At 50.8% G+C, this 21,136-nt stretch overlaps 6 protein-coding genes across 6 annotated transcripts; 3 read left to right on the top strand and 3 right to left on the bottom strand.

Annotated features, from left to right (window-relative positions):
- Positions 1-20: 20 nt before the first annotated feature.
- Positions 21-907, top strand: Aud_001771 (uncharacterized protein; the record flags this gene model as incomplete). Its single annotated transcript, XM_043287260.1, has 2 exons — positions 21-159; positions 222-907. The coding sequence occupies 2 exons, from the start codon at positions 21-23 to the stop codon at positions 905-907; spliced, it is 825 nt and encodes a 274-aa protein (XP_043143195.1).
- A 452-nt stretch (positions 908-1,359) lies between these two features.
- Positions 1,360-3,180, top strand: Aud_001770 (cytochrome P450; the record flags this gene model as incomplete). Its single annotated transcript, XM_043287259.1, has 6 exons — positions 1,360-1,576; positions 1,632-2,173; positions 2,238-2,567; positions 2,619-2,729; positions 2,796-2,959; positions 3,012-3,180. The coding sequence occupies 6 exons, from the start codon at positions 1,360-1,362 to the stop codon at positions 3,178-3,180; spliced, it is 1,533 nt and encodes a 510-aa protein (XP_043143194.1).
- A 491-nt stretch (positions 3,181-3,671) lies between these two features.
- Aud_001769 (MDR family MFS transporter) lies at positions 3,672-5,417 on the top strand (the record flags this gene model as incomplete). The annotated part of the gene is made up of 1 exon (XM_043287258.1): positions 3,672-5,417. One exon carries the CDS (start codon positions 3,672-3,674, stop codon positions 5,415-5,417), a length of 1,746 nt encoding a protein of 581 aa, XP_043143193.1.
- A 320-nt stretch (positions 5,418-5,737) lies between these two features.
- Aud_001768 (fungal specific transcription factor domain-containing protein) lies at positions 5,738-7,351 on the bottom strand (the record flags this gene model as incomplete). The annotated part of the gene is made up of 4 exons (XM_043287257.1): positions 5,738-6,460; positions 6,511-7,048; positions 7,097-7,283; positions 7,345-7,351. 4 exons carry the CDS (start codon positions 7,349-7,351, stop codon positions 5,738-5,740), a joined length of 1,455 nt encoding a protein of 484 aa, XP_043143192.1.
- Positions 7,352-15,283: 7,932 nt separating this feature from the next.
- Aud_001767 (uncharacterized protein) lies at positions 15,284-18,103 on the bottom strand (the record flags this gene model as incomplete). Its single annotated transcript, XM_043287256.1, has 3 exons — positions 15,284-15,923; positions 15,983-16,096; positions 16,158-18,103. The coding sequence occupies 3 exons, from the start codon at positions 18,101-18,103 to the stop codon at positions 15,284-15,286; spliced, it is 2,700 nt and encodes an 899-aa protein (XP_043143191.1).
- Positions 18,104-18,635: 532 nt separating this feature from the next.
- Aud_001766 (uncharacterized protein) lies at positions 18,636-20,171 on the bottom strand (the record flags this gene model as incomplete). The annotated part of the gene is made up of 1 exon (XM_043287255.1): positions 18,636-20,171. The coding sequence occupies one exon, from the start codon at positions 20,169-20,171 to the stop codon at positions 18,636-18,638; it is 1,536 nt and encodes a 511-aa protein (XP_043143190.1).
- Positions 20,172-21,136: the final 965 nt, after the last annotated feature.

Here is a 21,136-nt window from a genome sequence, read left to right as displayed (position 1 = left end):
ACAGCAGCAGCCAATTCACAATGAGGTTTCTCTGCCTCCATGGCCATGGCACCAATTCTTCCATCCTCGAGGCTCAGCTAGAGCCCATCAGAGCGTATCTTCCGAGAAACTGGGAGTTCGAATTCCTGGATGGCGAAATGGAGACCGAACCAGCGCCTGGTAGGTGACTCTGATCCGTTCCACTTTAGCCATCTAATGTTGACCATCGTATTACATCTCAGGAGTCGACGCAATCTTCCCCGGACCTTATTTTGGCTATCATGGCGAGCCAATACCCGACGACGTTCAAAATGCGTACGACCTCGTGCTGGAGGTAGTCCGAGAAGAGGGCCCCTTTGACGGGGTGCTTGGTTTCTCCCAGGGAGCAGCCGTGGCCTCGACGCTTCTTCTCAACCACGCAAGAACCAACCCGACCGAGGAACTATTCAAGATGGGGGTCTTTATATCTACAACGATGCCCTTCGACTTGGGGTCTGGGAAGTTGAAACTCACGTACGACCCCGCGCACCGAGAGCTGTCCGCCATCCACCAGGGCGCGGAGGGAAACGAGATCGGAGACGATCACATAGATTGGATGACTGATGTTCGGTCGAAGGGAGTGATTGACGAGTTTGAGGCCCGACGACCGATGGCTGCCAGCGCCAAGGAAGCGACGAGTGTCGATGTCCTGCTGAGGTTTCATCCAACCACGCATACCCGGCGGATCAAAATCCCGACTGCTCATGTCATTGGGGAGAAGGATCAGTATGCCGACCATGGCAGGGCCCTCGTAGGAATGTGTGAGCCGAGATTGGCACATGTGGTGACGCATGACGGCGGCCATCAGCTTCCCAGGAGTACATCCACGGTTGCAAAGGTGGCTGGTGCGATTCAGATCGCAGTTGAACAGATGCAGTTCCAAACTTGATGCTATCATCTTGTGGCTCTTTACAATATTCTACTGCCATTGTAAAAGAACAATACTGTATGTAAACAGTGCTTGCATCAAATCATTCAGCAGTGAGTACAGATACCATGCGCCAGCCGGATTTGTCAAGTGTAGTCAATGCAAATTACTCCTACTGCTCAACCATGAACTACAATTAATCCTATCGGTAATATCTATTCCCAGTCAGCAGGAATGACCAGTAACTACTACCTCAAGCCCGTATAAGTATGACGGATATCAGGGAACCGCACCCCGACAGCACGACGACCGCTCGGCCCGCCCAAGTCCGCTAGGGTTTTATAGGATAGTATCTATCACTGTTTCCTCGAACAAAGGAACATGGCCAATAAGCTTTAGGCTCTGGCCGGTCTGTCTACCAGGAGTATACAAATAAAATAACAGGTGCATCGTTATACTAGACAGCAAAGCAAATGCTCAAAATGGAGCTATCACTCTACGGCTCCGTGGCTATTGTAGTCATTTTCTATGCCTTAGCCCGCGTTGTCTACCGTCTCACGCTTCATCCTCTGGCAAAGGTTCCTGGCCCAAAGCTGGCCGCTTCAACGCAACTCTATCAGACATTTTACGGCTACCACGGGGGGCGCAGCGATTTCTATCAGCAGGTGGAGCGCCTTCACAAACAATATGGTATTCATTACTCCCTTCGAATAAAATCGTTTGCTAATTTGATATACAAAACAAGGCCCGGTTGTCCGCATCACACCGGACGAGGTATCCTTGAGCGATCCCGACGCCTACGACAAGATCTACCACGTGGGGACCAAATACTACAAATCGCCCTCTTACTATCGCGTCTTTGGCTCCCCGTCGGCTACGTTTACGACAATCCACAACGCCGTGCATGCTTCCCGGCGGTCCGCCCTAAATCCCTTCTTCAGCCGTAAGGCTGTTCTGCACCTCGAGCCACTGATCCAGGACAAGGCTGCGAAGCTTGTCCAGCGGCTTGCAGAAGGCTTGAAAGCCGGCTGTGGGTCGGTGGAACTGCATTGTCTGTTCAGTGCACTCAGTGTGGATGTGACAAGCGATTATGTGTTCCATGATTGCTACAATCTCCTCGAAAACCATCCAAGTTTTGGACACGATTTCGCTAACATGGTGCGGGGGGTCCTGAAAGGGCTTTGGGTGTTCATGCAGAGTAAGCGACTGGAGGCTATCATGCTCAGATTGCCGCGGTGGCTTTCGGACCGTAATACTATTATTCGAAAGTATAACAAGTTGGTCGATGTATGTGTCTTTCCTTTTTTATGACGCTTTCCTCAGATCAATACACTCATGCCAAAAAATATAGGAGACCAAGGCAAATGTGGTCAAGGTCAAGAGACAGGTTGATGCAGGCGAGCTCACCAATCTTACCCGGCGATCAATATTCCATGAACTCCTTGCTCCCAGCGATAATATCGGACAGGCTCCTACCCGCACGGTTGATGAGCTGACCGATGAGGGCCTGAGTATCATGGTTGCTGCTGCTCTCGCAACAGGCAATGCCCTCACAATGATCGCGTTTCATGTTCTTCGCAACCCGGATATCTATCGTCGGCTGCGGGAAGAGATCCAGCATGAGTTTGCGGATCCAGAGAAACCTATGAACTTTTTGGCCTTGGAGAAACTGCCTTACCTAGTATGTTGAGCCCTGGCTTCTTTCCTCTGACCATTGATTGATGCTGCGCAGACAGGAGTCATCAGGGAGGGCTTGCGGCTGAGTTACGGCGTTATCGGTCGTCTTCCCCGTGTGGTTCCTGACCCTGGAGCTGAGTTCAACGGACACTTTCTACCGGCTGGTGTAAGTTTTGACGTTTCTTTAGACCTTGGATATGTCGCTGATTTTCCGTTACTGCCCGTCTTGTAGTCGGTTGTAGGGATGTCCTCCTGGATCATGCATCGCAACCCAGGCATATTTCCTGACCCCGAATGCTTCAACCCAGAGAGATGGTTGGATCCTGTAAAAGGACGCAAGCTCAGTCGATATCTGGTCAGCTTTGGAAAAGACAGTAGACAGTGCATTGGCATGCCGTGAGTAATACACTGCTATGCCCGGAAGATACGGAACTGACAGAGGTAACAGGTTGGCATATTGTGAATTATATGTCACCACGGCCATGCTGTTTCGCAAATACGGTGATTTGGAGTTGGACGGAACAAAGCCCGAAGACCTAGTTTATGATGATTATTTCTCTGCGTTTAATCCTGAGACGAGCCGAGGGATGCGAGTCAGGAGGATAAGCAAGTCTTGATGGCCGTGGGTATTTCATCAAATTGGCATATATTTTCATTACCGAAACATACTACATCCCTGCATTTCGGTCCAATTATGATGAGTTGTTATGATTATGGTAAATTGATGTCTGCTGTTGGGATGACTCGCTGCGCCGTACTTTTTCAGCGTGCGCGGCCCGGCAATGTCCGTCCTTGCAGACAAAGAAACCAGCCCAGGGGCCTCATTGGGCAGCAATAATGGATTTATCCAGTCTGTCACACTCACCGGGTGATCTCAGGTGAGACTCTTGATTTGTTTGTCTCCGGCATGCCCCGACTTTTCCATGCTTATTGTAGTCTTTCTTCCCATCCAGTCCTATGTCCAGGTCCAGTGCGGGATTACGAAGGAGTAGAATAGTCACAAGCTGCGATTCTGTATTACAGAGCTGTTTCGTTCTCCTGACTCCAATCATCAGCTCTCGAATGTTTTTCACTGGCGGTACCCTACAATCCTCTGCCTACACCCGTCATGGCCGTCTCAACCAGCATCATGGCCGAGAGCGGTCCTGAAGAGCGTATACCGCAAGCTATTTCCAAAAAGCACGATGAGCCCCTTGTGAATCCCCTCGATCCTCCTCCGCAGCGGCAGCACCGCGGCTGGCGTTTCTGGGCTGTTTTCCCAGGTCTCTGCTTTGCCATTCTTCTTGCAGCCCTGGACACCTCCGTTCTTGCTACTGCTCTCCCGACCATCGTGGACCAGCTGCACTCGGGCTCGCTTTATATATGGACAATCAACGGGTATTTTCTGGCCGTGGCTGCGGTCCAGCCTATCGCTGGCCAAGCGTCCGATATTTTCGGTCGGCGATACCCTATGATCATCTCCGTCATCCTGTTTGCACTGGGAAGTGGCCTCTGTGGCGGAGCGAGCACTACGGAAATGCTGATCGCCGCAAGGATTGTGCAAGGACTTGGAGGCGGAGGCATCTTCGTGATGGTGGATATCATCGCGGCCGATTTGGTAGCGCTTCGGGAGCGACAGAAGTTCATGAGTATCATTATGGGCACCTTTGCCCTGGGCACATTTATCGGGCCTGTTCTGGGAGGCGCCATCGTCACCAAAACGACATGGCGATGGGTTTTCTACATCAACCTCCCTGTGGCGGGGATTGCGCTGGTCCTGGTGACCCTGTTTCTGAGGGTCAAATGGAACCGAGAAGGCACTCTCAAGGATCGACTCGCTCGGGTGGATTTCTCCGGGAATATGATCCTCTCTGCGGCGATCGTGGCCATCCTGATCGCCCTCACCTGGGGAGGAACAACGTATACATGGAGCTCGTGGCACACCCTCGTCCCTCTCCTCGTCGGCGCTCTCGGCCTCGTTGTGTTCGGCCTCCATCAGGAATATGTGGCCCGCGAGCCGACGATGCCGCACCGCGTGTACAGCAACACCACTTCTCTGGTGGCCTACATCCTCACTTTCCTCCATGGGATCATCATGTCCTGGCTCTCCTTCTTCCTACCGATCTACTTCCAGGTGATGCTGCGGGCCAGTCCCATGAGGTCCGGGGTGGATATCCTCGCCATCGTGATTCCTCTCATGCCAGCCGGCATCGTGGGTGGCCTCATGGTCGCCATCACCGGCCGGTACAAGCTCACCATCGTCCTCGGCTACAGCCTGATTTCCATTGGAGTGGGTCTCCTCACACTCCTCACCGACAAGTCGAGTACGGCGACATGGGTTATCTTCCAAATCATCACCGGAATCGGCGGCGGGCTGTCCCTCACCTCCACGCTGCCGGCAGTACAGGCTCCGCTGCCGGAGAAGGACGTCGCTATCGCCACCGCAAGCTGGGCATTCGTGCGGAGTTTTGGTGCCATCTGGGGCGCCGCCATCCCCGCCGCCGTGTTCAACTCCAAGTTCGACAGTCAGCTGTCCCACATCAGCGACGAGGCCACCCGCGCTCTCCTGGCTCGTGGCGGGGCGTATGAGCATGCCACCAAGCTCTTTATTGAAGCTTTTGACGATAATCCCGCCCTGCAGCGTGAAATCTTGGACGTCTATCAGTCATGTTTGAAGCTGGTTTGGCAGGTCTTGCTGGCGTTTTCCCTCGCGGCGTTTCCCCTTGCCGTATGCATTCCGCAAGTAGAGCTGCGGAAGGAATTAGTGACGGAGTTTGGACTGGACGAGAAGTATGGCGAAAAGAAGAGACGTGAAGCCATCGAGCAAGAGACGGGAGTAGAACTGGGGAATCGAAGCACTCGCAGGGACGACTAAAATCATTGGCTTCGAGTCAAAAGCAGGCCACGCAGGCGATATAGATATTAATATGCCATGTTGAATGTACATTAGATGACATACATATACTCTCCTCTTTCTAGCAAGTCCCTGAAAGCTGCATTCTCCACATTTATAACCCTCGTAGACAGTTAAGGATATCTAAATACTTGCCTGTTTATAGAAACTTTATCATGTGATAACGAGCAAAAACGGAAAATGGAAAAATCCTGTTTATCGAGAGATCATACCGTCATCTATCTACTTCTATAAAAGAGTCTCCCATTTCCTTACAATACAGGCAAACCCTTAGAGGTAGCCTATTCGGTATCAGCGCCTCCTTCAGCCGCGGCCACCCAGGCATCTATCTTTTCCAAAAGTCCAGGATGGATGTGTTTCGGACAGACAAGCTCCTTCATGGCGGCGGCGAGCACACGTAGGTTGTCAATGCAGGAATCCACGTCGACATTTCCCCTCATGTCCAGCATCCGCGAACAGGTCTGGATGGCCATAGACATTGGCCACACAAGGAAGCGGTCATGGTGTTTAAATATTTCCAGCTTTTTGCCTGTTAGCCGTTGGCTTAGCTGGACCGTCATAGCGATGTCGGTGGCTGCGGTTACGCATCTTGTGATTGCCTCGGTCGCGAGGACAGCAGGCAGCTTGTCTTTCTGAACCTTGACCAGGGCCGTCTCGTGCAGAGTGATTTCGACCGCCGCAAGGTTCATGCGCAGCGACAGAGATCGTGGGTCGTCAGAAAAGTCGTCGTTGACGTGGTGGGAAAGTAAATTCCCTCGGTAGTAATTGATGGCTTTGTCAATCGAGTAATGCGTCTCCCAGAAGTCATGGGGATGATTCACCTGTGACATGGTGTGGTCGATACATCGTCGGTACAGGGATACCATGATGAGTGTGCCAGCAAAGGATGACACGGACACCTCAGCAGAGATCCCAGCTTCGATCTGCTGCATTGATGGCATGGCCCTGGTAGAATTCGTCAATTCGTCGAGAGATTCGCTTGGAGATGGGAGACGGATAAACGCCTGGCTATTTCATTAGTGTGAAACCTACAGCAAGAACGCGGCTGACGTACCGGCATTTCCAAGGCCGACTGTGCGTGCAGGTGGGTGGTTGATAAGGAATCGAATACATAGAGGACCCAGAAGGTTCGACGCCGCTCTTCCGCAATGACAGCGCAAGAGGCCGGTGGAAGTCGCGGCCGCTGGTCCCATGGTGCAGTCATAGCCGCATTCGGGGGACTGTCGACCTGGTCAAGGCCTATCATCTTAGCGAGCCTGATAGCCCGCCCGAGCGTCATCCAGGCCCGAGCAAAGTTTGGCTGCTTGAATTCGTAGAGTGTCAACAAGGCGAGTGCTTGAAGAGTATTGATGCTCGCCAGGGATTCACCCGTGTCCTGTCTTTCACACAGGTCCAGGAGGGTCCGGCATTGCTCGTAGCATCTGTCGACGTGACAGCGGAGCTCGGGCACTGAGAAAGATCCCAGTACTGCAATGGCGAATGAGAGGCTTTGAACCTCGATTGACGGTGACATCTCGGATATCTCAGCCTCAAAGCGAGATCGACAGATCAACGGCATAATGGAATGGAACAGATCAAAGTACCTGTCGTGTCTGTACTCGTCAGGTGAGTTTGAATCCGGATGAGCGTGTGTAGCTTACAATCCTTGCAGGAGCCCTGGAGACAACTCCGGCACATTATGGTTTGTTGCAGTAGGAAGCATCTCCAAAAGCATAGGGTCCAACTCAACGAATCCGTTGGAACCGGGCATAAATGGCGCTATCAGAGGTTCAAACGGCATCGTAGAGACAGGAGCGCCGAAGTCAAAATTGTACGGGTCGTTATTTGCTAGGTCGGGCCTGATAGCTCAGCAGACTGAGCAGTGGAACGCAGACATGTCGATACTTACCAGTCATTCATGGTCTGCCCATCAAGATCGGGCAGCTCTAGTGTCGGCAAAAGCGCCGAGTTCAGATGTGAAGGTGATGTATTCGATGTAACCGGTCCAGAAGCTGCAGCATCTGACTCTATAGGGGTTTGCGTAGGGTTCTGTATTGATGAATGGAATGCCAGTTGGGCCTCTGCCTGCTCTGTAGAGAAGTCTGGATTAGCCAGAATCCGTGGTGCATCCTGTAACTCGGCAAAATTCAAGCTCGTGGCTCACTCAGGCGGTCGTTTATTGTCACTAAATATCGTGATAGATCCAACTTTGAAGGCGTTGGCTTGGAACGACTCAGGTAGCGACACGTAGTCCCCATTTTTGCGCATCTCCCACATGTTGGGTGTTTTCTATCGCAGCGGATCTTTCGCTCACGACATGTCCTATAGCGTTTCCCCAAGTTAGCAACAGGACAAAAGTCAGAAAGGGAGAAACCACAAGGACGCACATGCAAGCCAACCGTTTTGAAGCGTGGTTGGATATGCTTAACTCTTCAACATGAGACTTCTTGCTATCCTCAACGGCATCAACAATGCTAAAGCTTGCCATTGGTACCGGATACCACAACCAGCAAAGTCGGATGGCAGAAAACAGGATGGATTTCTGCTGAATAGAGTTGATTCCTCCTTGGCGTAACTCTGTTCACTGATGATCAGTACTTATAGCAGTTACGGCGCCCAACTGTCAAACTTATTATCAGCTAGGAGAACTCCGCATGCTATAATCAATCTGACATATTAACACTAACAACGCAATCCTTTGACAGGAGACCATTCAAAGGATGCCATTGTGTAAGAATTAAGTAAGCGCTAAATTAGCTAGACAGCTCCATGTCAAGAGCCACAGACGAATTTGGTAAAATTAATCATGAGTAAACTAATGGATTCAAGAGTGCCCTTATCTAGCAGGAGACCATATCATGTAATCTCCAGTTGAATACGTATTGTATAATTAATCTAATCTGCAGAAATGTGCTTACAGCTCGGGGCCCCGGACAAGGTTGGCGTGTGTTGCCAAAAAAAAGCCCAACATTCATCATTAAGTAATTAATGCATCAGGGTTCAATAAGCATAGCAGTAGTTAAATGTGTTGCATGTTTCACATAGTGAGAACCCAGTCGCTTAGGTCGGAAGCTGTATGGCTGGACATAGATCAAGAGAATAGACTTATGTCTATGTGACTAAGGCTATGGATGCACGCACACATTCCATTTTGAAGCAAACGACTAATTATTTAGTCGTGAGTGAATAGTGCAATTGTCTCCCAGGTCATTGTGATGGGGAAATTACGGCAGAGACTGGTACTTTTGAAGCAATTGCTTATTTTCGGATAAAGAGAAAACATACCAATGAATGAGGGGGATAATCCCTGCCCTATGTTACATTGTGGTAGGCAGGTGCATGCATAACCTTTTCTAGTTCGAGAACACACATTATTGACAATATAGCCTGTTCGAGAAACTGGTCCTTCCCTCTAGTGTGAAGCCCGTAAGTGAAAGGCTATCAGTGTCGAATCGCCATCTATCTACCATTATCCATCCATGCACCTTAAGATCATGGTCAGCTTGTGTCTTCTGCTTTGACGCATGCTTTACGGAGTACTTAATAATGAGTGGGGTTATCTGACTGGAATGTAAGCTGGTGCCTCGTGGATGGCAAGGAGGGGCAAATCTTAAAACTAAAAACGCCCGCGTTGGAACCCCTTTTTGCTCCTCTCTTAATATCGGCTAATTAAGAGATGTTGCTACGGAGTAACCGCACTAACAAGCAATGAGATGTGGATCATGCCATGTCGCTACCTTCTCTGTACGCCTCAACTGATCGAAGAGTACCGCTGTATCCACCGGCGAAATTACTCGAGTCTAATCAGGATCTATAATCCAACCAAAAGTACAAACGTACCACTTCGAGCAAGAGCTTGGCATCCATGGCCAGTGTGTACCCATATTTTTGCGGCTTACCAAGGCGCTATTGCTTGGGCCTCTTGATAGGGAGTATGATTCATAATTGCATGGAATCGCGCCCAGTTGACGCTCAGCCCAATGTGGCGCGGTCATGGTGCATTGGCTATACTGACAAGCCAGTTTTCCGCCGGACCAATGGTAACTTCAGATTTGCTTCTTCAAAAGCATGGTCACGCAGTCAGCTCACCCGTTGGAAGCCACTGGTCTTTATTAATTGACATCAATGCCAGTTCACAACATTGAGAGAACCAGAACGAGCGATCGGACATGCGTGAGGTCCGTTGCAGTCACGCTGCTACGGGAATGTCTACGTATTATATAATTATGGATTGAATAAATGAGCTGCGAGACTTTGCTTGAGGTCCCCGCAGAGTCTGGAGACGTGCATGTCTTTTCATGATTGGTTCCCCCACCGCTACGCAAGCTGCTCGCTCGAATTTATGTATGAGGATTTGGGCAAATCAGTTGTAGGGGGAGCATGCTGTTCCTTGTATAAGTAACTGGCTCGAACTGAACTTGAGCAGCATACCTAGTGATTCAGCCGCTAGCCCACACCCAACAGTTTGGGGCAGGATGTGATAGGCTGATAGCTGTACATTAGTGTGTTGTAGGTTGGGGGTCTGGATCTCACCTCAGCGCCCCTTTAGCATCCGGCTGATGACGTGTCTTTCTGAAGTATTTGATTCAACTGTGCGTGACAGCTGAAATACATAGGTATGGACAGAAGGAGATTTCTCGGCGAGCACACCTCTGATCAAGGGGCCAAATATTGTCGCCGGTCTACGGGCGGCTGATATCGCATTGATGTAGGGCGCTTTGTGGCAGCGACCACGAGGCCCGCGCACCCAGACCAGCAATCGAACGTCCAATGGTGAGTGCGGCAGAGTTTCATGCAGAGCCGCGCAGGTGGCAAATCCGACCAAGATGAGAAACACAGATATGCTGTAGATCTATAGTACAGAGTGCCGAGCAATGAGCTTGCCGAAGAGAAGCTGGGGCGACAGATGATCACGTCGTCCTGGAAATAAGTTACCAAGTCACCATGAGTTACTTAACCGGAGATGTTGCTCTACGCAAGCAAGACTTACCAATATGATGAGGAATACTCCGAGACACAGTCTCACAGGGTCGCAACGGCAAGGTGAAAATCGAATTCCTGAAGAATACGAGGCCGAGCCGCTTCTTCACGCCCAGGACAGATCCTTCCGGGTTCGCTTCAGATGCGGCCGTTTGATTCCCCTCTGACTTGTGCTCATCAGAGGCTTTCTCAACTGGGGCGCGAAAGGTTCCCAGTTCTTCCCATATTTGGTCGCAATGTCACTGGATATTTTGACTATAATTGAATAACTGAACCAATAAAGCTCTCGGAGCCGGCCCTCACCAAGCCCACTATGAATTGGGTTCGGTCCTTAGTGGCCTAGTCTAGGGAATCGCACTAGTTTCAGTTTCCCCATTCCCTATACTGATTTAGATTTAGTGAAATCTGTCAGTCACAGTTAATTCAGTTTAATGATTTCTTGCATATTAATCACTAACTTCAAGATGACTCTAGTACTTTTGATATCACTAGATAGCGTCATATTTAGTCTATCTAAATGACTTATTGGTTCAAAATACTTAGTGGTGGCTAACATAAGGGGACCATCTTCTCTGTCAGATGTGGGGATGTATATAAATGTGCGTCCACCTTTTACAGCTACAGGGTTTAAAATGGAAAGTACAAAGGACTTTCAAATAGACAGCTATTCCACACAACAGATATTGAATTGATACTTTAGATATGGATTAGAGTAGCTGTACTTGCCATATTTTTCATATAAAAATATGAAATATGAATTGTCTATAAGAATGGTAGTTAGTATGGTCGATGGTACGCCTTCAATTTAAAATCTGACGACTATTGAAAGTTTAGATACTGTAGGGTTCGACAACCCCCACCCAGATATGCTAATGACAGCTTATCTAGGGTCTAGTGGCGGATTTTGCGGAAACTGGCACGGAATTGAACCGCCAGTCTTAATTCTTCAGCTCAACACCTCCACAAGGTTTAGTGCCAACTGGCTGAGAACGCTGAACAAGTGGGACCGATGACCTCAGCATAAACCAACCTCCTTCGATCAACGCTGGATATTGGCTGCACATTCGGCAGCACAACGTTTGCGATGAAGTCCATTTACTGAAGATCTCTAGCGTACTTACTGTTCCCAGCGTCGCCTCCATCATCATAGGCCTCCCCATCGCTTAGCTCTGGCATCACTGGGCTGGGATCATTCCTGTACAGGCGCTCGCCTTTTCTGTTCCCGTCAATAAAAGCCCGGCGAGTCGTGTACACTTGGACCAACGTGGGGTCAGCGGGGTAATTTGGACTTTTGGGGAGGTTAAGGAAGATGCTGTGGGCTTTCGAATGCATTTTACGCTCCGAACGATCATCAACACCGATGACCTTTGGACGAGGCATTTGATTCTCCTTGCTCCCGCATCTGCGGCTGGAAGCAGGATGGTGTCGCCCACCACTGCATACGGAATCCTTGTAAGCTTATTCTGTCGGCGTTGACTGTTTCCCGGATCGAATCCCAGCCCACAAAACTGGACGGACAACCTCAAAAAAGTAGAAGAGATGGCTTGGATCTTTGATAGACTGAGATCTGTCCCCATCAGGAAGGAGCGAGTAGAATTGCCGCCATCAATCCAAACAATGTCAGTCTTGTTGAAATGCATGGTCAGATCACGCTGAGAACAGTCATTGACTGACACAATAATAGCAGTGTCATCAGCCCTGACCCTTTTGTTGCGAGAGACTTTCTGTCTAAGGACAGTCAGACACTTCTTTTCCAAGAATCGCTGCCAGTAGGTGCTTGGGCTAAGACTAGGTCTTCTTCTCTGTCCTTCACCATGCCTTGTTGTTGACAGTGACCCGCCATTTTATGAGGTAGTGGATATAGCTAGGTGGATCCTCATCATAGAGCTTATCATCTTCCTACTCAGATTCCCGGAGCAATGGTATAGCTCTTAGTAGAGGTCAGCTTGCGGTACTGGGTTCATCGTTGAGGAAGATGGATGGGGAGGGACTATACGACGCAGCGTTCGTACTGCACCCGCCACTCATAACACAGAAGGCTATGCTTATTCTGTAGAGAGCTAGCCAAAGATGCATCTCTATTTCCATGGCTTGTGTCACCTTTTGCGAGTTTCATTCACTTGCCAGCACGCTGTTGAAACATGGTTCTCCTACTAAGCTAATGTGAGTGATCCAAGGATTGCGAACGCTTGTTTGAGATGACACAAGGGCCCTTATTATATCGGCTACACATCTAAATCTATAGACCCTGAACTATAGGAACACAACTCGCAATATTTGTGCTAATGCGAAGTTTAAGTTGGTTTATGTGCCTCCCTCCTCGCCGGGTTGACCGGGAGTGGGTAATTTGTTGCTAAGCTCTGAACGATACTGTTCAATAGACGTAACCACAATGAAAATTAAAGAAAGCCCTGTCGGAAATCTGAGTTCTTCCTCAACGTGCATTGGCGTGAGAGAAGAGTGCCAGGGGCCATTCTCGACACACAGCCATAACTGAAATCTTAGTAATAGTACCTGGCAATGCTCCTTTTTGCGAAGTCACCTAAAATTAAACGACCAATTTTTAGCTTCAAAGCCCAGCCAATATCGCCTCCTTCCTATGATCCTTACCGTATATGCCGTAGCCTATTACGGTTGTGGGCGACGAAAGCTTCCAAACAAGCAAGCGCATCAAACAGCAGGTTGACATAAAAGAGCCAGGCCAGCCTGCGGTGCACAAGGAGTCAACAATGAAAATAGGTTATGATGCTATCAAAAAGACAAGACTTACCTCTGTGATTGAGCAGCACATGCTCTCCCTACCGTCAGCGGAACAGATAGACTTGAAGGTTCCGGAATTAGGAGATCGACTCGCTATGTACACCGAAGTTTAGCCATAGTGTCGTTATGGTAAAGATGCCGTCTCATAGTGGGACTTACGAGGCTTGCAGTCCAAGCTTGCCGCACCAAGTACATCGGTATTACAACACAGAGGTTGGCTATACAATGCTCCGCTATTGCACGCCGACCCACCCGTGCCCTCATTCCTACCATTGCCAGAGCTGTCCTGGCCATAGACGGGCATACCAATGACCGCAGCTAAGAGGAAAACAAAGAGTTTCATGTTCCTGGTGAGAAAGATGAATTCGTGCTGTAAGAGAATGAGCGGTTGGCTTGTTATGGAGGGGAAACGAGACCGAAAATGAAAATAATACTTTTTGCCCAGAAGAGGTGGCCGCGGGAGTCATGGATTATATATACTCTGAACACTTGGACCCTTAAGAGTACCAAAACTCGTCCGTAGGCTAGCCAGCAAATGACCCATTTCTGCAGGAAATACATTAGCAACGGTCTTCCAGTGCAGCATTTCACATTATGTATCCACATCGTAGAATGTCCAATTCTTTCGCATCCTAGCTCGTTGAATGTTACCAACAGGTCTGATAAGCTTGCAATTATGTGCAGATCCGCAATAGGCTATTACAACCTATGTATTTTTAGGGGCCCTATATTGAACTTTAATTAATGTGATCGGCGGGGCTGATGGAAAAGGTGTCTCTGAACTGGGAATCTATTGTGAGGCCCCTTGAATTTGCGGGCTCTAATAGGTTGATGATCGCATGGAACTATCTTGCATTCCCTGCCAACCCACCTTAGCATTGACCCACGTGGGGCCATGCGTGTACACCTCATATGCCCCCTTTCCATCCAGCGAAGGAGGGGAGAAGTGCAATACTCTATGTAGTTGAAATGCGTACTCAGCCTTGCCTCTTGATTGGACAGAAGTAGCTCAAACACATCTGGGTCCTTTTCTTAATGGCAATATAAACAACAATGATCTTGCTGAAGCGCTTACTTGTGTCTCTCGTTCAAATATATGTGTCGATAATCAGTTATTCGTCCACTTAATGGAAATGTTTGCTTCCATGAGTTAGTAAAATGGAGCCGAATGCTGCCAGTAATGAAGACAGCAAGGACCCTTAAAATACATGTAAACATACATTGGTTAAAGATGGTACTGCAAAGTTATCTAAGTCTGTGTATCTTCACTGTCTTCGCTGCAGTTATGCCATCTCTCATAAGCTAGATACGCATCCTCATACCCACTGTTGTTGCTGCTCTTGCTGTATGCCATGCTGTTAGCATTAGTACCTATCAGCTGCCACAACAGGGCTGGGTCAGCGTGCTCGTGTTCCTTATGCTGAAACCAGTGACCATCAGCCACTGGCCGCTCATTGAGTCCAGGTTATGGCCCTCCACCGCGTGTTAGCCATCGGTACATTCCGCCTCTCTGTAGATGCACAACGTTCAAGTGCCCATTGTGGTGGCCATTGCCACGGTAGTCGTAATGCGGTCCAGCCGGCCCACGATGACCAACTGGACAGATAGTCCGAGGCATAGTCTGTCTCAAAGGCCAGTCGGTCATAGTCATCATGACGGCTTTGAGGTCCTCATAGCCATCCTTATCATTAGTAGCGGGGGAAACGCCTGACTTAGGCTGTATTCCAGCTCATTGTCTAGAGTAGTGTTTGAGCCCTGTTCTCCAGCGCCGCTGTTGTAGAGCGTGGAAACGTCATTTACTTCAAAGGGAATAATTCCATTTCTATTTAATAGTTTTCATGTCGTCTCCAATCAAGCGTGGTATTGTGTGCAAGTCCTAGCTGAGAAATCTGCATCAGAAACCCGCCCAGCAAACCCGAGTATGAGAGTGTCCCGCGTCTAGATTTTGCACGGACGCTGTATGAGACACAAGTTAGGATCGAGACCATGGCCTCCAAAAGCCAACAGTGCACCTCTCTTGAGTTCTCTTGTGTATGAGCACAGTAAGCTTAAGACATATACATATGTAGATCGACATGGCGATGATTAGAATGGCAAATAGCTACATACTACACAGAGGCTATGGTCACTTCCACCCCGCCATTGGCCAGCTGCACTTGCCATCCTCCGCGCATTGACTTCGCCTGTGAGGTGACTTTGTACTGAGTGTTTGTGCCAGGACTCTCAACCCAGACAATTGCTGATGTAGCCTTGGACGGCCCGGGGACAAGCCGCACCGTCACTTGCTTGGCGTTCGTCCTAACGAAAGAAAACTGGTCAATCCAGCCCGAACTGGCGAGGATGTAGACCCCCATGGAGGCTATGTACACCCGCTGGCGAACGGCATCGCGAGGCTGTACTGTCACCACCTGTCCGTTTACTGCGAGGTTGCCGCCGTATGCAACTAGTCCAAGATCCGGGTCCTCGACGACATAGGTGGCGGACGCGAGCATGACACCTAAGAAATTCGGCCCGTAGTCGCCTGAGTAGTCATCACCCGCGAGAGTGTCAGGAAAGGAGTGGAAGGCGTTGTACATGGACCCGTCCTGGCGAATGTTGGTCAGGGGACCAGCGACGCCGCCGTAGCCGACGCGCAGAAGATATGTGTCCTTGGGCTGCTGGCGGAACTGTGCGAGAAGGGGTATGGCATTGAGGCTGGAGCCATAGTGGTGGATCATGCGCTCGATTCGCTGTAGCTTGCCCCCGTAGCTAAATGGAAATTATGTTAAATCTTGATGTTGGTGAAGATTGGGCAGAGAATTGCATACATAAAATCCCAATAGCGCCGGGCATTGCCATTCCAGCCCCAGTGAGACACAGTAGGCATATAACCCAGAATGCTGTTAATGGTCTTGGTCGCGGTGTTGGTGAGTTTGAAATAGCTGTTCGCAAGTCCATATCATGAGCTTGTGGTTCTTTCAAGAGAGAGCAGAAGTGGCTTACTTGGTCCAGTAGTACACACCCTCCTGCCCCGTCGAATCCCACGCCATCTCACTGCCAAACGGATCGGGCTGCGAGTTCCACAGCTCTGCACGACGTTTCATGGACGCCTCGACTGCATCCGCCTCCTTGGACCACCCTTCACGGCGCAGATCCCGGAGAAGTTCACCAACCACCGTCTCGCCCATCTGGCCAACTCGCGAATATTGCACGAGCTCCCTGCCGGCGGAGTCGGTTGCAAAGCAAGCAATGGTGGTATTGTAGGCGCGGCTGAGATACCACTGCCAGGTATTTTGTTTCAGCAACCCCGGCTGATCACGACCGGCGCGATACAGGGCCCAGTACGAGGCGACGACGTGGATATAATCATATGAGCGTTGGGTGGAGTAGGAATCAGCCTTGTTCCACGACCACCAGTTGCCCCAGTCGATGGACTTGCTGTACGAATACCCTGGCACGGCGGATGGCTCGTAAAAGAATATGCTTTTGCGGACCAAGTTGCCGCTGCTCTGGATAGTAGGGAAGAGCACCTTGGACACGAACTCCTCCAGCTTGGCGATCTCGTTGGGATCCGGGTGGGCACTCTGTTTCATCGCCGTCGCCATGTAGATAACTCCGCCTTCGTCGCTCAGTCCTGCAATCCAGACCCGGGGATCCTGGAGGACAGGCCGGCCGGTGGAGGCATCGTATGACATGATGGAAGGCGCGCGGCCAAATGGATCCGACTTGTCAGTGAACCACATTGTTGAGGTAGAAAATTGGCCCAGACGGGCGACGGCGTCTGGGGCTGACTCTGTAATGAAGTAGTGGACCGTTTGAGTCTTGCCATCGGCGTAGGTGATGGTGAGCCGCGTGCGGCCCCAGGCGGAGCCGGTGGGAGTCAGCGAAAGGGTGTTGTCCTTCCGGGCGATGGCCAATGCATTCCCCTCGCTAACCACCGAGGAGACGTCGGCCGGGGCGAGAATGCGCAGCTGAATGGTAAGGTCTCGGGGCACCACGTATCCCGTCCCAATTGTCAGGGGGGTGTTGGTGGCTCGGACCGCCTTCTGGATACCGCGAATGCCGTCCTTCACCACGGAGAAGCGCAGCCCAACAGTTGTAGACTGTCCGGCGTTTAGGACGAGTGAGGTGGCGGGGTTCCACGGTTTTACCTTGGCCCATTCATTGTCAGCGTAGGCCTTGGAGTGTGCCTGCCACTCATAAAATCCCTCGAAGGTCTGGCTCCCGTAGGCGGTGGAGTCGAAATAGGGCTCATCCAGATCGCGCCACGCTTCAAACGGAGTGCTTGTGTTGCCCAAGGGCGTCACAATTAAAGCTTCGCCCGTACCAGACGTTGGTGTGACCTGCAGATAGCCAGCGTCCATCCCAATGTAGGGGTCTGTCAGCGAGCACTTGGCCGACATCTCCACCGGGCTGCGGTTGGTGAAGATACTGTTGAACTCGGTCGGGAAGCCCAGACTGCCGACTTCGATGCCATGCGTGGCGGTATTGGTGAGTGTGAAGGACAGGCCCAGGTCGCCGTTGACATCGACCCATTTGCGGATGATGCGGAGTGGCGATCCAGGAGGCAGAGTCGGGGTCAGGTCGGCGGCCGCCAGCGCATCCTTGGCTTGGACGACGGTCACGGGCTTGCGAGACTTCGCAGAGTCACCTGCAACCCATTTGGTCTCCCCTGTGGCGCGGTAGCGGAAGGTGATATCCCCGTTATGATATTGGCCATTCTCGGTGCGGTTGGGGAGATAATCAAAAGGGAGGAAATCAAAAGAGTTCCCCTTGGGCGTAAGAGATGCGAGAACCTGAGCATCTTTCACAAGCTTCAGGTCCCAATTGGCCGTGGAGAGGGAGATGTATCCATTTTTGAGGCCGAGGTTGTCATCTTGGCCGCAGACGGTGAGTGCCAGCAGAGTGATGGCAACGCACCAGGTTGTAGAGAGACGATGCCAACCCATTTTCCTTATTATTGCATATCATGGGAGTGAGAGCCTTGAAAGGTCGATCTTTCTCTGGCTTTTCTACTTTCGTTTCTGCCTTTCAGCACATGGCTAGCTTTGTATTTAATATTATCTTCGGCTTGATATAAATGATCTCTGCCCATTCCATCCGCCTACAGTCTGAAAGTAGAGTCCACAGGGTTATCGGACCCATTTCCTGGTCTAGTCAGTGTTTGTCCTGAAGTGGCCTCTGCATGTCGATCCCTCCACCTTAGCTCTCACTCACCTTCCGGTTTAGGTATAAGACCGGCGGCCGACGGGGACAAAGTGGGCTTCATCAAACCCCGCTTGAGCTAAAAAGAAACGGGAGAACTCCCCATTCGCGGAGGCATTGTTTTTACGGAGTAATAAAGGATGCATTAGCTTCACTGACCTCGACGCCGAGAATTCCGGCGTTACATGGAAAAGAGGATCTCCTGAGCATAGGTTCTAACTCGTCACCAATCCGCTTGTCGTGAATATATTACTCCGAAACATCTTCACACATCCGTCACCTTGTCTGCAACTCTGTCGCCAATGCTTCCCATTCCTTCACGCCAACACCGGCAAACTGTCCGCCCGAGCCGGATGCGATCAGGGTGGCACGGATGGAAGTCGTGCGGATGGTTTGGAATCTCACCACGTCCGGGGTGTCGGTTACCTTCAAAGGATAGGGTGTGCTATTCACAGCAGGCCGCCAATTGGACGACTGATCCAAATATTCAACAAACCATTTCTTTGGGGGTGCAACTCCCACGTTAGCCCCGGCGGCTTGGTCGGCGAAGAAAACCATCGACGTCCCGTTCAGTTGCACCGGTTCTTTCCACACATAGGTGAGCACGCTGGTCTCTCGGGACTTTTCTGCCTCGTAGGAGCTCCAGTAATCCGGGGGCAGCGGGTTGACCCGGACGATCCCATCGTTGACGGCCTTTATCCAGTACTGGATCCCTGAGGGATATTTCGAGCTTGCGACGGCTTTGGGCGCGATATTGTATGTTGGAGGAGCCGGGGGCTTGGGTCCAAAAGTCTGGACAACCTTACGGATCGCCGGCGGCGACTGACTATCGTCCCAGCTGAGCTTGTCCAGCGCGATACTGCGGCGGAAATGGCCGCCTCCCTTGGCGTCCGCCGTGTGGTAGACCAGGAACCATGCGCCGTTGAGCTCAACCGCTCCAGGGTGGGAGGTGGTCGAGGAGACGATAGGCAGAATGACATCGCGGAATTTCCATGGTCCCAGCGGGGAGGAGGCCGTCGCATATGCGATACAGGCGTGGTACGAGGTCGGCGTGCACGGCGAGTCCGGGCCTGCATTGTTGGCTGCGAACAGCAGATAGTAGACGCCCTTGCGCTTCATCAGCCACGGGGCCTCGAAATACCCCGGCAGTCCGTCAACCTGGGTGACGGACGACCGCACGGTGACCATGTCCGCGTCAAGCTCATATGCCCGTAATGCGCCGAATGTGCCAAAGTAGACGTAGACCTTGCCGTTGTCGTCCACAAGAACGGTTGGATCGATATTCTGGATGGAATTGCCCGGCGGAGGCACTGACTGGGAGATGATCGGGCCAGACGAGTGAGCGTCCACATAGGGCCCGGTAGGAGAGTCAGACACGGCCACCCCAATAGCAAACGGATCGGCATTCTGGCTGCTGGCCTGTGTCACCGGAGCATACAGGTAGAATCGGCCGTCGCGGCCATGAACGACTTGTGCTGCGTATGAGGTTCCGGGAGCAGCCCAGGCGAACACCTTGTGCGGTTCTGCGACGTTCGGGTACAGCGTCCATTCCGAGCCGGCAGGGTCTGGTGTCGGGGAAACAAACATTCCCCACTGCTTCATAATAAAGTTGTTTTCATCTGGAGCAGCACTGTCCCGTCCGGTCACTATGTAGAGAGTGTTGTTGACCACCAGCGGTGCAGGGTCGGCCGAGTACCACGAGCCATCTGAGAGGATTGGGTTACCCTTCGAGGTGAACGAGATGGGCCTGGATCCCGTTACTTGGGCTAGAGTGGTTGCGCTGAGTGCCAGCGCAGACCAGAGGATACGCATAACTGGGTTGCAGGAAGTAGCGATGGGAATAATAAGGATTGAGGTGTTCAGGAGGAGGACAGGCGAGGGTCCAGCTCGTTCACTCCGGATGTTGATAGTTTTTTAATCAGACAAATTTCTTAAAAAGGTCAGCTCCGTATAGTTCGTGGTAACATGTAGAGTGCAAACTGTGGGCCTAGCTCCTGATTTGAGCATTAATTTGCATCCGCCGCGGTGCCATGCATGTCTCATCCTGATCCACACGCCCCGGACCAAGTTGATCAGAAGGCTCCGAGCGCATTGAGAAGCGGAGTCTAAGGGATAATTCCAACCCACAATGTCTGAAACCTGTGGAGGACCCTGATCTTGAAACATTGGCATAGAAAAGAGTTTCAGAGGATTAACCATAGCATTCAGAAGGACGATCTCAGCAAGCTGTAATCTTGCGCTGGATCCTGAACGGGGGTCGGCTGTTGTAAGTCTATAGTCCTGGCGGTAGTTTGTCTATAAACAGTCTGCATGAACAAAATGGGTTCATAGCTACCATGCTCGTAGAGTGCTGATGAAAAAAAGGCAGTAATGGGCCGAACTTAGGAAGAACTGTACAACAAAACAGCATTATGGAATATGGAGAAGCTCTAGGCATGATAAGATAGCGTAGTATACTCATGGTTAAGCACTAAAGCTTATACAGGATTAGCACGCTTCCTGCAGCATCAGGGACAACTTATTATTAGCCTAAGCATCCATGCAATCTTGCTATCCTTACGCATCTCTAATTGTCACCTCATCAACCCATGCATTACTAAATAGATACAGACATGCAAGCTATAGACAAGGAATTGCACTTGACAGGCCCTGTGTATGTTTCTGATAGCAACCCGACTTCATTACAATCCTCAGCATCTCCATCGTCTTTGTCTTCCCATTTACCGGCGCTGTTTTAAACCATAAGAAGCAGCCCCGTGAACCAACTAAGGACGATT

Source organism: Aspergillus udagawae (assembly GCF_001078395.1).
Source record: "Aspergillus udagawae IFM 46973 DNA, scaffold_1, whole genome shotgun sequence".
Classification (NCBI taxonomy): domain Eukaryota; kingdom Fungi; phylum Ascomycota; class Eurotiomycetes; order Eurotiales; family Aspergillaceae; genus Aspergillus; species Aspergillus udagawae.
Note: the sequence above shows the minus strand (reverse complement) of the source record. Positions and strands in the feature narration are given on the sequence as shown.